This window comes from Ctenopharyngodon idella, chromosome 1 (genome assembly GCF_019924925.1).
Source record: "Ctenopharyngodon idella isolate HZGC_01 chromosome 1, HZGC01, whole genome shotgun sequence".
Classification (NCBI taxonomy): Eukaryota; Metazoa; Chordata; class Actinopteri; order Cypriniformes; family Xenocyprididae; genus Ctenopharyngodon; species Ctenopharyngodon idella.
The window spans coordinates 18,821,469-18,834,822 of record NC_067220.1 but is presented as its reverse complement, the minus strand read 5'-3'; the positions used below and the strand labels follow the sequence as shown (position 1 = coordinate 18,834,822).

The 13,354-nt window shown below is 36.5% G+C and overlaps 2 protein-coding genes across 3 annotated transcripts in view; one reads left to right on the top strand and one right to left on the bottom strand.

The window, feature by feature from the left end:
* The first annotated feature begins 16 nt into the window (after window positions 1-16).
* Window positions 17-2,568, top strand: tma16 (translation machinery associated 16 homolog). The gene is made up of 7 exons (XM_051889556.1): window positions 17-159; window positions 233-342; window positions 445-482; window positions 730-814; window positions 944-1,092; window positions 1,991-2,033; window positions 2,188-2,568. Exons 1-7 carry the CDS (start codon window positions 157-159, stop codon window positions 2,342-2,344), a joined length of 585 nt encoding a protein of 194 aa, XP_051745516.1. The 5' UTR covers window positions 17-156; the 3' UTR covers window positions 2,345-2,568.
* Window positions 2,568-13,354, bottom strand: part of marchf1 (membrane-associated ring finger (C3HC4) 1) — a 40,360-nt gene continuing 29,573 nt past the window's right edge. The window contains exons 5-8 of one of the 2 annotated variants that reach the window (XM_051889542.1): window positions 12,676-13,344; window positions 10,794-10,974; window positions 8,661-8,808; window positions 2,568-6,422 (exon numbers count right to left, since the gene is read on the bottom strand). In XM_051889542.1, coding sequence (XP_051745502.1) covers window positions 6,106-6,422; window positions 8,661-8,808; window positions 10,794-10,974; window positions 12,676-13,344 — 1,315 coding nt within the window. In that variant the 3' untranslated portion in view covers window positions 2,568-6,105. The remainder of the gene's footprint in view (window positions 6,423-8,660; window positions 8,809-10,793; window positions 10,975-12,675; window positions 13,345-13,354) is intronic. The other variant, XM_051889549.1, reaches the window with a different exon arrangement.

Here is a 13,354-nt window from a genome sequence, read left to right as displayed (position 1 = left end):
AGTTAAAGTGTACAAAAAATGTACCAGCGGAACTCGTGACAAATGTATGTAATACACGGAACAAAAATACTGTCGAACCGTTTCAGCGGTCCTTCCCTTAAACCTTTCCCCCATGCGTCACACGTGTGAAAGATAGATTTTCATATATCAGCCGATATGGTAAGTTTTTAATTGAAACATTTGTTTAATAAAGAATTACTTTTGAATTGTGCCTTTAACAATCTAATTTCAGCCGAAGGCCGCGAAAGGAAAGGGACAGGTGGAGAAAAAGGTTATTCACCCATACAGCAGGAAAGCTGGATATATGGCAAGAGCTGCCATCAAACAAGAGAGGAAAGAAAAGTAAGTGTATTTCCTTTAAAGAGAAATAAAAATTGTTTTGTGTTGCCAAGGTTACTTTTTATGTTACACCTGTAAATGTAATATTTGTAAAATCAATTCTAGGTTAAAGGGTGAGAAGGCACGGCGTTTAAATTTGATTGGTAAGTTTGCGTTTGTTTGTTTATTTATTTTTTAAATGACACTGAATAATTTCTGAATGTTCCTTTAGTGATGTATAAATAACGTATTTGTGCTAACGTTTAGAGAACGTTATTAAAGACCAGATAACTTTGAACGTTCTATTAACATTACTGGAAGAACGTTTGTTAATAATAACTTTCAGAGAAAACTGCCAGAACGTTAGCCAAAGCTCTTTGAGCATTACATGTCTTTACTAATATTCTGCAGGTGAAAAACTTTTGTGGTTCCAAAGCCAGCTGGATGCTGACAAGTCAGAATACACCAAACATGATGCTTGTGAAATAATTGAGAGGTACAACTCCCAAGCAAACATTCTGTTATAACTTGTAAAGTAATGCATAAGCAGCACTATCTTGGGTTTAGAAATGTTAGCGGTACTTTGAGAATAATCTTGGTTCATATAAGATATCGTACTTCCCAGGTACCTTCACCGGTTTGATGGAGAGCTGGAGCAGATTGAGTTAGCAAACAGTATTAAAGGACGACAGGGTCGTCAGCATGGCTCTAGAGAAGCTATCATCAAGCAAACAGTAGAGCGAGAGAGAGCTCTGTATGAAGGCAGTGGCTTTGGTAAGTTTCCTACATTCTCATGAACTTTTGTGTAGGTTCCTTGCCTTGACTTTTATGAGAGCAATGTTAAAACTGCTTGAATAAATTGGTTTCTTGAATTAGTTGGACAATATTTCTCAAAAACAAGAGTTTAAAATATTTAGTGTAAAATAATTCATAACAAAACTTTGACAATAATTATGCTAATGCTTGTCTAAGGTCAGTACTTCAGAGCAAAAAAATGCATCCTCCTCAAGCCATGCATGGAAAAGACTTTTGGTTTATTCAAAGTCAACCCTTCGTTTTTAAAGTCGGCATAAAATAAAAGTTAAATTATTATGATTAAAGATTACGAGGGCACACAAATTAAAAAAAAAAAAAAAAAGATCTACATGGATAAATTATAATAAATTCTGCAATATTCTATAGAAAAATAAGAATTGTGAACTTTGATTTGTGCTTCTAAAGTAATACATGTCTTTATTGCACTCTAAAAAATAACTAAAAAAAAAAAAAAACTAAACAAATTTACATGGTAAAAATACTGTTTTCCATTGAAACATTCTGGGTAATATTTGTCTTTTTAAGAAAAGAGGCCTATAGGCTACTCAAACTGGGTAATTTTTCTCGAGATTACCCAGAAAGTATTGTAATATACAGAAGTAATATACTGTAAAACAGTGTATTCTGGGTAATATTTGTCGTTTTCGAGAAAGTAGCCTATAGGTTACATTCTCAAATATAACAAATAATATTACCCAGAATGCATTGTTTTTACGTTATATTACTGTTTCAATGGAAAACTGTATTTTACTATGTAAATTTGTTTCATTTTTTTTTAGGTATTTTTTTTAGTGTACCCTTTGGCAACATCATGCTCTAGAGGGTTAAAAATCGTCTTTCTTTGTTCACTTTACAGAAATCCCTGACATTATCAACTCTAAGCATCTGAAAATATTCAGGTAATTATTACATAAAAACATTCTCTTTGTTAAACACTTTTATAGCAAATCATCAGATTTCAAGAATTTCTGGCACAAAGCTATCTATGTAAAGTTCAACCCAGACTGTAACCCTGTCAAATTCGTTTAACTTTGAGCCACATTTGTTTAACAGAGAGTGGAACGGTGACCTCAAGAAACTTCCCAACATTAAGTGGAGAAAGGTTTCAGCCAAAGGCTCTGATAGCACACCCTCTGCAGTTTCACAAGATAAACACATGGAGGAGGAAAATGAGGAAGATGAATCTCTGAATTCTGATACTGACCTATAATACTGTGAAATCCTGCAGCTTTAATACAGTACAGATTACTGTAGAGGAATGGACAACACGCTGTGTATTAAGGACAGAAAGAGCAAGACATTTGTGCTGCTAGTGCTTTTTACTAGTAGCCATAGTGTACTGGGTCTCTTGCAAAAATGTCTTGTTTTGAAGAAGGGAGTTACTCGAATAACACAGTACTATTAATACATAAATAAACAGAGACTTTGAAACAGTTTGATACATTCACTGGTTTATTGCACTGACTGATTTTTGCATGTTTCCTTTATAAATGTGCATTTGAGTTGTGAACACTGATGTTGATCACTAAATGCCCCTGGGGGTGTTTAATTTTTTATATATATATATATATATATAATGTATGTATATTTATTTAATATATCAAGATCATCACTGCAGAAAATCACAAAATACAAAAATGTAAAATGTTGAATTCTTTCTGAACAACACTCAGCAAAACATGATCGCCTCCTAACCTGCATATTAACAAATCTCTTTCTTATAAATAAATTAACATTATTCTCCTTCATACCCTTCAAAGCATACCTCCCCAAAAGCTGCATTAGTTTTTAAAAGAGCAAAGTTGGGAAAAAAACAAAACAAAAAAAACAGTATAGATCCAATCTGTAATGCTTAACTAGGCTATCAGTAAATGATGCATGGAGGAAAACAAATCCCAGTTACCATATGTAACCATTCATTTCTCATAGATTGAGCTGTTTTAGACTGAAAAACATTTTAAAAATTGCACACAATTACTTTTTTGGCAAGTCCGATAAAGCAAGAATGAGTAACACTTTATTTTTTTAGGGTCCTTGTTACATGTACTTATTATAGTAATAACAGTATATTATTAATAATTACATGCAACTAACCCTAAACCAAACCTTACTCTTAAGCCTAACCCTATAGTTAATTAATTTTACTTAGATGTATTAAATGACACTATAACAATAACTAATGTGTAACCCAAGAATGTTTGTTTGAATTGCTTGTATCCACTGCATTCTTATGGTAGCTTATTTTATTCAAGTGACTGCAGTAAAATACATTTAATTTTCTACCTCCCCCCCAGAAGATTAAAAAAAAAAAAAAAAGTACAATAATTTGCTTTCTATAATCAAAAACGTATCTTCATTTCACCCATAGAAATGAAAAGGAAACTATGTTAACCAGGATATGAATGGACGGTGCCTTCCTTGCCAACTGTAAACAAACTAAATATATCTAGAAAAATCAATACATGTCACAGAATCAGTCAATAATTTACAACCGGTCTATACACAGATCACTGAAAACCAAATAAATGTGTTAACATGATAAAAGGATACAAGCTATTTATCTGTTCCCTAGTTTGTAACATATATATCTTTGGTTCATTTAGGTTCTTTCAAGACTTTTAATGAATTTAACTCTAAGGTGACTCCCTGATCCAAGAGTTCAACAGGAAAGACAGCTGAGGTGAGAGCCAAATAGAGGATTGGCTTAAAACAGGTTCCTTGACTTGAATTATCGTGCTGTAACTGCCATGTTCACCTCTGGTTCCCTGTCACATTCAGAGGTCACAGAGTTCTCGCTAATCTACGGCGCAGGGGAGAACAGGTAATCCACTTCAGAACAAGGTACGAATGTAAGAATTTCCTTCTCTATTTTGATTGAATCTGACCAGTAAGAGTATATGTAGGCTATAGGACAGGGCTGCCAATTGATTAAACATTTGAATCAACTTAGGACACATTTTTTAATACATCGGTCATTTTTTCAAAAGTCTCCTCTTCACACAGTAAAGCACAACAGCAGTCTATGCAGGATAAACGTTGGATCATATATCATTGCTTTGGTGCAAAATGCATTCAGTGACTACATCTTTCAAATTACATGAATTCTTTTCTCACTCAGACACAAATGCCACCAAAACTGTATGTAGGCCTTCCTACAGGCCAATACTCTTTTCAGAACTGTTAAACTTAAATTCAAAACCTAACATAATACAAAACTAAATAGACAACAAATAGACAGTAATATGCTACATTTTTACATTAATACAATACTGAAATTGAGTTGGGGCTCGTTCACACAGAACGTGTTTTTGCTTTGAAAAACACGAGATGCGGGCAGTGGAATGGGGAAAAAACGCAACATCTCGAGATGCGTTTTTTAAAAGTTGAAGTGATTTTAAAGTCCCCCTGAAATCAAAATGTAAGTTTTTTTAGCTTTTAGTATGAATATGTTAGCCTTAAGGTTATGAATAAGCTGGTGTGTTCCAAGACAATGATAAAATTCACATTTAGGTGATTCAAAATTTACAGTCTCTCACTTCCAATAAAATGGATCACGGATTTTCATGACATCACCACAGACTTCAGCTTCTCATCAAATCTTCTGTCCAATCAAATGCTCTCTAGAATCTGAAGTCCTGCACTATAAGCAGATGCTGAAGCTGCGGCTGAAATCGGTCATTTATTCACACATTTACTCGTTTCTCTATGGTGAATGGCACAGTGCACTATATAGAGAATAGGGAACGATTCAGACAGTGTAAATATGCTTTCCATTGACGAGAATGAAGTCCGTTTTCACATTAGTGTCTCGTGAACCGCCGTAGCGCGAGCACTGTCTGCTCCGGTCCAGAAACACGAGAGCACAGAGCAGATCATACATGCGAGTCGGCACAGACCACAAAACGTTTGGACACATTTGAATTCTACAAACAATGCTATATTTTAAAGCAATATTAAGGAGAAACGGTTAAAGATTATTAGAAAAATTGGGTTTTACGAGCTAAACGGCTCTGGCCAAGCTGTGATCTAGGCAAAACACTATTGGCTATTTTGAAAAAAGGGGAGGAGCTTCTAGATATATCCCGCTCTGTCTACCTGTTTCATTCGAAATTACGTCAACACAGTGAATAAAGCTGCATGTTCCAAGGCACTTCAGTGGGCCTTTAACTTGAGCGCCGCGTTTTTAGAACGCCGTGTCATGCGCGAGACGCTGCAAAAGACGCAAGACTCAAGACATGAGCGCAACGGTCATACACGTCCTTCTAGCGCGTGTTTACATATAAAAACAATATAAAAGTAGCGCATTGGAATGGAAAAACTTGTTCTCTGTGAACGGCCCCTTAGTCTTTCAATGTAATTACCATCTATACAAAAGGTGACAACTTAGGTATAATTTTGTGCAGTACTGTAAACGTGGACCATTTAACACATACTGCAGTGAATTCTAAACAGTTGAGAATGTCATTCTTGTATTGTAAAGAAATCTTACAAAAGAAAACATTTTTTAGGTTACTGTTTTACGAGTGACAAAGTGTGTTTGTTGGGTGACAACCTTTGCTACTGTTATGAAAGAATGAAAATGTGACAGAAGTATTGAGAAATGTGTCCTAGCAATTGTAAAAAAAAAAAAAAAATCTGTAATGACATGCGGACTTGCAAAAAAACATGTTGTTCAAGCTTGAATGCCTCAGTTGGTAGGGAAATCCCTTATTACACTATTTAATTATGGATTGGGTACATGGTTATATGTAATGTTTTTTACACCTTATTTTTGACATAATAAATTGCACACAATTAATGTTTTAATTTTATAAACCTCTATGAAAGTCTAGGTTATCCACCATCAGATAAACCTACAGGGAAAATAAAAAGTGCTTTTGTTTTATGTAAATCACATCACTTTGGTCAAATACACCTAGAGGAGCCCTTTACTAGACTTTTCTGGGGGTTCAGAGCACCAAGCATCCATGATCAAACAGGAGCCACCTCCACACCTCCTGTGTTTGTTTGTGTCTGAGGTGCGGGAACCTCCACCGCCCCGTGCGTGCCGTTGCTCTGGGTGACCTGAGGCGGCCTGTTCTCTCCGTTGCGGACAGTGTCGGGGCAGTTCTGTACAAAGATGATCCTGTTGAAAGCCTTCAGCCTCCTCCAAAGCTGCAGGTAGACTTTGCACTGAATGTACATGAAGATGAGTCCTCCAGTAAAGCCAACCGCCACCACAATGAGCTTAGTCCAGAACGACCACTCCAGCACCCCTACGGCATTGAGAGGGGACAAACGCACCAACGCTGTGTGTGCAATGAGAGTATAGCGTGGCATTACAGCACAATATCATTATATTACCATCCAGCTACTCTGAAGTAGAATCACATCCCACACTCCTACACTGGGGCTTCCACTGACACATTCAAGCATTACAGCACTATATCACTGCATTAACAGGGACACTAAGTCATTTAGTGTTTTATGATTCCTTGGCTCTTAGTTGCCCCAGTTGTTTTGACCTTTATACAGAAACTGGCCCAGATGAAATCATTTTTTGTTTATATATTACTGGTTCTTCACATTCAATAGCTGTTTAGTTTTTTAGGTTTATGAGACTTGTCCACCTTTTTCCTAGCAAACTGCGTTTTAGATTATGGGAGCCAATTCCGGTTTGGGGAACTTCCACTCAAAAAGACTGAAACCAATCATTTCAAATCATAGTTGAGGTACAGATAATACTACAGATAATCAGTTTGACTGAATGAGCTGTAAAATTTCCTTCATGTTTTATTTTTAGACGTCAGGAGAATAATGTAACGCTTCGTATTTTAATGTGACAGGGTATAACAAGAATATCTATGGCAGGGGTAGGCATGTGATGGTATCAAATTTTCATGTTGCGATTAATTGCTGAAGCTTTTATCACGGTATACGGTATTATCACGATATTGAAATAAGTTGCAAAAAATGTCATACTATAACAGGTTTAAGAACTCTTTTTGTAATAAAAAGAACTCTGAACGTTTAAATACAATAATACGACACACAAAAAATATATAAAGTAACATTTTCAAACAGATTAAAGCGCAAAAGAATTAGGCTATAAAGAACAACAGGTAACATTTTACAATAAGGTCTCATTATTTAATGCATTAACTAAGATTGAGCAATAGCTACATTTGTTACAGAAAGTATTATTTTTTGTTAATGTTAGTTAAGAAATACAACTGATCATTGTTAGTTTTATCTCAGGTCCATTAAATAAGTTCTTTTGATTTTAGTAATGTTATTAAACAGTAACTAAGAAATTAACATTAACTAAGAATAATTAATGCTTTATAAGTATTTTTCATTGTCATTTTGGTAATAATGAATTAACATGTTAACTAATGAAGCCGTATGTCTCAAAGTTTTACTGAACAATAACAGATAATCAGAACATTTCTAATCATTAGGGCATGTAGTCCAGATTAAAATATAAAAATGTTTAAGTTTGAAAATAAATAGCCTATTAAGTCTTTAAGTATTTCGTTCTGCATTGAGATTACAAAAAAATGAATGGCTGTTTGAAGCATTTGAAAAACTTCACTAGCGCAGTTGCTTTGTTTGCGGTGTTTCCGGGGTAACCGCTGCATTCTGCTGTTCCATCAGCGCCCTCTGCTGTCAGAGAGTGAACGCGCACTTTCATTCAGCGCGTCTCCTTCACTTGTTCCACCATGTGCTTCTCATGCACGTTGGGCTTGTTTACATCTTGAGCGCGTGTCCCTTTGACGCAGAATACAGCGGTGTTGTGAATTTTATACGGTTGATGGGGAAAGTATTCTTAAATGCATTTTACAAATTATAATAATTGGTAATAAATTATTATTTACGTTATTTTGAAGTGCCCACGATAACAATATCGTGCATATTCATTATCGTGATATATCGCATTACCGAATATCGGCACATGTCTAGGCAGGGGTGTCCAACCCTCTTCCTGGAGATCTACCTTTCTGTAGAGTTCAGCTCCAGCCCTGCTCAACACACCTGTCTGTAATTATCAAGTGCTCCTGAAAATCCTAATTAGCTGATTCAGGTGTGTTTTATCAGGGTTGGAGCTAAACTTTGCAGGTAGGTAGATCTCCAGGAAGATCTATGGCAAGAGCTCTGTTCAGTTGCTGCATTCTTTTCCTTCTGATTATTTTCTTTTGTCTTTTGTATTCCGCTGTAGCGGTATGAAAAAGGACAACATATACTGTGCATTTGTGGACTGCTCTCCTTAAGTAATTGACAGTATATCCCACAAATAATTCACTTGAATGCACTAAGAATCGTTTTTCTCCCCAAATCCTCACATCTCTTTCCAGTAAATCACTAATAAAACTAGATGCTGATTGTTCAATGCAACATTCCAGCTGTACTAAACTAAATTACATGGTAATAGTGGATCACACTGGAACCTGAATAACACTGCACTGGACCTCATGCCCTCTTGCAAACATTTATACCTCTGCATAAGAATATTAGCTATTGTGTAAGTTGTGCATGTGACTGTTTACCATTGTTCTTGCCTTGGCGGATCTCTTCAGCCGTGCGGTCAATAAGAACGTAGAGTGACCAGATGACACACACCACAGCCGCCAGGTGAAAGGTCACAGAGCAGAAGATCTTCCGTCGCTCGCTCGTAGACATCTGTAGCTTCTCCCACTAAAGAAGAGACAGAGAACAAGGCTTCATAACTTCTATGAATATAATTATACTTTCCTTCCTGTAATAATTTTTTTAGCCACAATGTTGCAGCACTAGGATATGTGTGTGTGCTCTGACAATCACAATATTTCCACATTCAGACAAATCTGCACAAGCCAGCATCATTATTACTACTGCTCATACTAAGGAAATTTTTTTAACAACCCCCTAACCATTAAACGTTGGTGTGTAACTCACTCATCATTTGTGCTATGGGCAAAATGATCTAGTTTTCTTTTTTAAATGATTGCTCCATAAATCCATAAATATGCTTAAAAATGATGCAAGTCAGTGAAAGAGATTGCACTGCCATACACTTATCACATGTCACTATGGAAGCACAGCACAGTATGGTGTGATGATCAAGCTTGGGAGTGTAAATTTTATGTGCGTTTCTGTTATATTTGTTCAAAATACCATGATATTTTGAAGTTCTGAAATGTCCACTGGAAGCCGGGGTCTTTAACATTTTTCAAGCCAAAGACCAATTGGTGCGGGACAGAGGACTGTTGCATAGGGCATTAAACTGAGTTTGCATTTTAAGCCTGCCCTATAATAACATGCTTATATTACCATATTAATTTATTTACACTAAAATAATAATTAATGATGTACAGAATCAATTTGCTTGTTAAGTTGTGACGTAACGAATACTGGTTCTGGGTCCAAACCTCTACTTGTTTCACTTGAGAATACTATTGCAACAGCCTTCATGAGCACTATTTATTCATATTACACATTTAAGCTAAGCATTTATAAATGTACGGTGTACATTACAGTCTCCGTGCTCACGGCATCCAGGACACAAATATTTTAACAATTTATAAAAGATGAATCACTGTCTGGCCATCTGGGATTTCAGTAAGGAGATAAAGGATAGGATCATGATTTTTCATAGTATTATATCACAACGTGAGTGTATATTAGCACCGTTGACTGTTTTCTTTTGGCATCTGATAGAGCGTTTAGACCCAGAAATGGTGACGCATAACATCAGACTTGACTGATTTCTTGTACATTTTAATTTTGCGCAGTATACTATATTGCATGCTTATGTTCACCAAGGCTGCATTTATTTGATCAAAAATACAGTAAAACAGTAATATTGTGAAATATTATTACAGTTTAAAATAACTGTTTTCTACTGAAATATTATTCCTGTGATGCAAAACTGAATTCTTTAGCAGCCGTTGCTGCAGTCTTCAGTGTCACATGATCTTTCAGAAATCATTCTAAAATGCTTATTTGGTGTTCAAGAAACATTTCTTATTATCAATGTTGATAACAGTTGTGCTGCTTAATATTTTTATGGATTTTTTTTTTTTTTTTGGATAAAGTTCAAAAGAACAGCATTTATTTGAAATTGAAATCTTTTGTAGCATTATAAATGTCTTTACTGTCAATTGTGATCCATTTAATGCGCCTTTTCTGAATAAAAGTATTAATTTCTTTAAAAAAAAAAAAAAATTACTGACCCCAAATTTTTAAACGGTAGTGTATTTTAATGTGGGAGGGACAATGGAAAATCTTGCTGAATTTTGCCAGAATTTATTTTTCTTTCTTTTTTTCTTTTTTTTTTTTTTGCTTATTTGAACTTTAGCTTTGGTTCATGTTAACATAATACTGTATTTTTGTTTAATACATATTTTTATAAATTTACAAAATTTGTGAAAAGGCATATGTCAGACAACTTGAAGCTGGGCTTCTCTATTTGATAATTGGACGATTTCTCAAAGGTTGGGACTTTACAACCAAGGCAATAATTGAAATTCAAAGGCAGAGTCACAGCTAATCAAAATAAGCTAAATAAGTTTCAAGTATATTGTAATTTGTTTATATGATATTAAATTCAATATATATATATTCCCCACCCTTGAAAAACACCAACTGCCACTGGTGTTCAATAAAACAGGATCTGAGCTGTTCATAGAATTGTGTGTTACCTTGCGCAAAGGTTTGAGGTGTGTCTCCATGATGAAGTCATATTTGCACAGCTCACAGCAGCGTGTATCGGAGCTTTTGATCCACTGGTGCAGGCAGGCCTGGTGCACAAAACGCAAACTTCCGGTACAGTGGCAGGGGGTGATGAGCGGAAACTCCTCATCACCTTCACAGTGACAGATCCTGCACAAGCAAAAACAGATCAACTTCTCGCTCGATCCACCTCTCTTTTACATCCATCTCAAAGTACTTTACTGGCATGATTGTGTTTACATACAATATTAACGAAGTATTATACACAGAACAAGTAATGACAAGAAAAAAAAATATACAACAATAATAAATAATGATTAAAAAATTATAACAATAGTATTAAAACAAGGTGCTAAGTAATGAATATAAATAAGATAAAAATAATAAATATATAATTTAAAATGGACATTTATACTGTTATACTGTAATACAGGGGTTTTCAATCTGTTAGATGCCTTGGATGTCCAAATATGATCATCCCCATGTGAGGCACCCCCATCCTAAAATTTAAAATGGATCCATCTTTTATAAACACCCAATTTATACACTGAAAAAGTAACAAAATTAATCTAAAACAAGTCTTTATTAAGTTACATTATATATATATATATATATATATTCTAATCACTACTGTAATTTACATCTAAATCCCCATTTCCCATTTGTGTTTCGACCGCAGGGATCAGGGTCTAAATGAAGTTCCGGGGAAAAATTTCCCCCTCAGAAAGTCCCTGTTCACGAGGTAGTACTTTTTCAAAGTTCAGGAACTTTCGGGGGTGGGACTTGGGCGCTGACCATGCTGATTGGTTGAGTTCACACAGCATTTTCATTGGTTGACTCTACGCAGCATTTTATTTCAACCATCATTTTTAAAAGTCTGTTGCGGTGTGTGCAGTAAGAGTTGTTTGCTATTCAAATCAACAATGGGGTTTAAAAAATACGACAGATGGACCGACAACGAGGTTCAGGCTTTATTAAAGGGTTAGTTCACCCAAAAATAAAAATTATGTCATTAATTACTCCCCCTCATGTCGTTCTACACCCATAAGACCTTCGTTTATCTTCAGAACACAAATTAAGATATTTTTGATAGAATCGCTCAGTGAGGCCTGCATTGCCAGCAAGATAATTAACACTTTCAGATGCCCAGAAAGGTACTAAAAACATATTTAAAACAGTTCATGTGACTACAGTGGTTCAACCTTAATAATATAAAGCAACGAGAATACTTTTTGTGCACCAAAAAAATAAAATAATGACTTTTCAACAATATCTAGTGATGGCCAATTTCAAAACACTGCTTCGAAGCTTTACGAATCTTTTGTTTTGAATCAGTGGTTCATAGAGTCAATAGAGGCCTCTCTGAGCCATCGGATTTCATCAAAAATATCTTAATTTGTGTTCAGAAGATGAACGAAGGTCTTACCGGTGTGGAACGACATGAGGGTGAGTAATTAATTACATAATTTTCATTTTTGAGTGAACTAACCCTTTAAGCTTATATGCGAAGGACGAAAACTGGAAAGTTGCGCGCAGTCCTATGTCACCGGTCTTATTCTTCACGGTACTTTAGACCCCGATGGAAATGCAGACAGCAAGAGGTCTGGGGGAAAAAAGTTCCTGGGACAAATTGTTCTGGGTAGTTTTGGAGGAAAAGCTGCTTAATTTATTTCTTTTTTACAGTTTTTCTCTAGACTTTTCCACGGAACCCCTGTCACTCTCTTGCGGCCCCCTGGGGGTCCCAGTTTGAAAACCCCTGCTGTAATATATGATCATGGATGGTCTTTGATAATATTGATCAAGGCAGTAGTTGGTTTCGAGGGTGTGCAGCTCTCTCTTGCTCTTTCTCACCTGCACACCTCTAGTTCATCATCAGTGCATGCTTGTTGCATGGCGCCATTTTGATTGGTGGGATTAGTGCATTTACAGGAGGATGGGACAGACATATCTGGGTCTCCTGAACCTCGCTCCTCATATGTCTTTGTAATAGGCTCCTCCTCCTCACTTCCACTCCTGCTAGTACCATGATCCCTCCCTTTCCTGTGATTGACTGCCTGACTTTGACCCCCCCGCTCCTCCCTTTTTAACAACTTTTTGTGGGCCTTGGTGTTGGGACCCTTGCACAGTGGTGGTTGGTTCTCTTTCTGTCCTTCGTCGGAGTTGACAGACATGAGCTCAATGCCGTCCCGTTCCTCACGGGGATGCGCTTGTGTGTGTCGGCTGCCACTTCGTCTGCGCCTTGCTTTCTCGCGGCTCCAAGAGCGAGCTTCTCTCCAGCGTTGCTCGTCCTCTGAGGATGAGTCAGAGTGTGTGTGCACTTGCTTATGCGATCGTGAATGTTTCGTCTGGTCCACGCACTCCTTGGCACACCCAACAGTCCCGGTGCTCTCCCGTCGCCGTCGAATACGACGCTTGACTTGCCGCTTCGTGGTGGGGGCGGGATCGGAGGCGGGGTTTATGGGCATGACGGGTGTAGTCTGATCTGAGCCATCTACTTCAAGTTTAGCGTAACCACTAGAGCTGCACAACA

Excerpts from the sequence above, each read along its gene's own strand:
- tma16 (XM_051889556.1), top strand. Across the intron at positions 483-729 it reads ACGGCGTTTAAATTTGATTG|GTGAAAAACTTTTGTGGTTC; the intron begins GTAAGTTTGCGT and ends AATATTCTGCAG. Across the intron at positions 1,093-1,990 it reads GTATGAAGGCAGTGGCTTTG|AAATCCCTGACATTATCAAC; the intron begins GTAAGTTTCCTA and ends TTCACTTTACAG.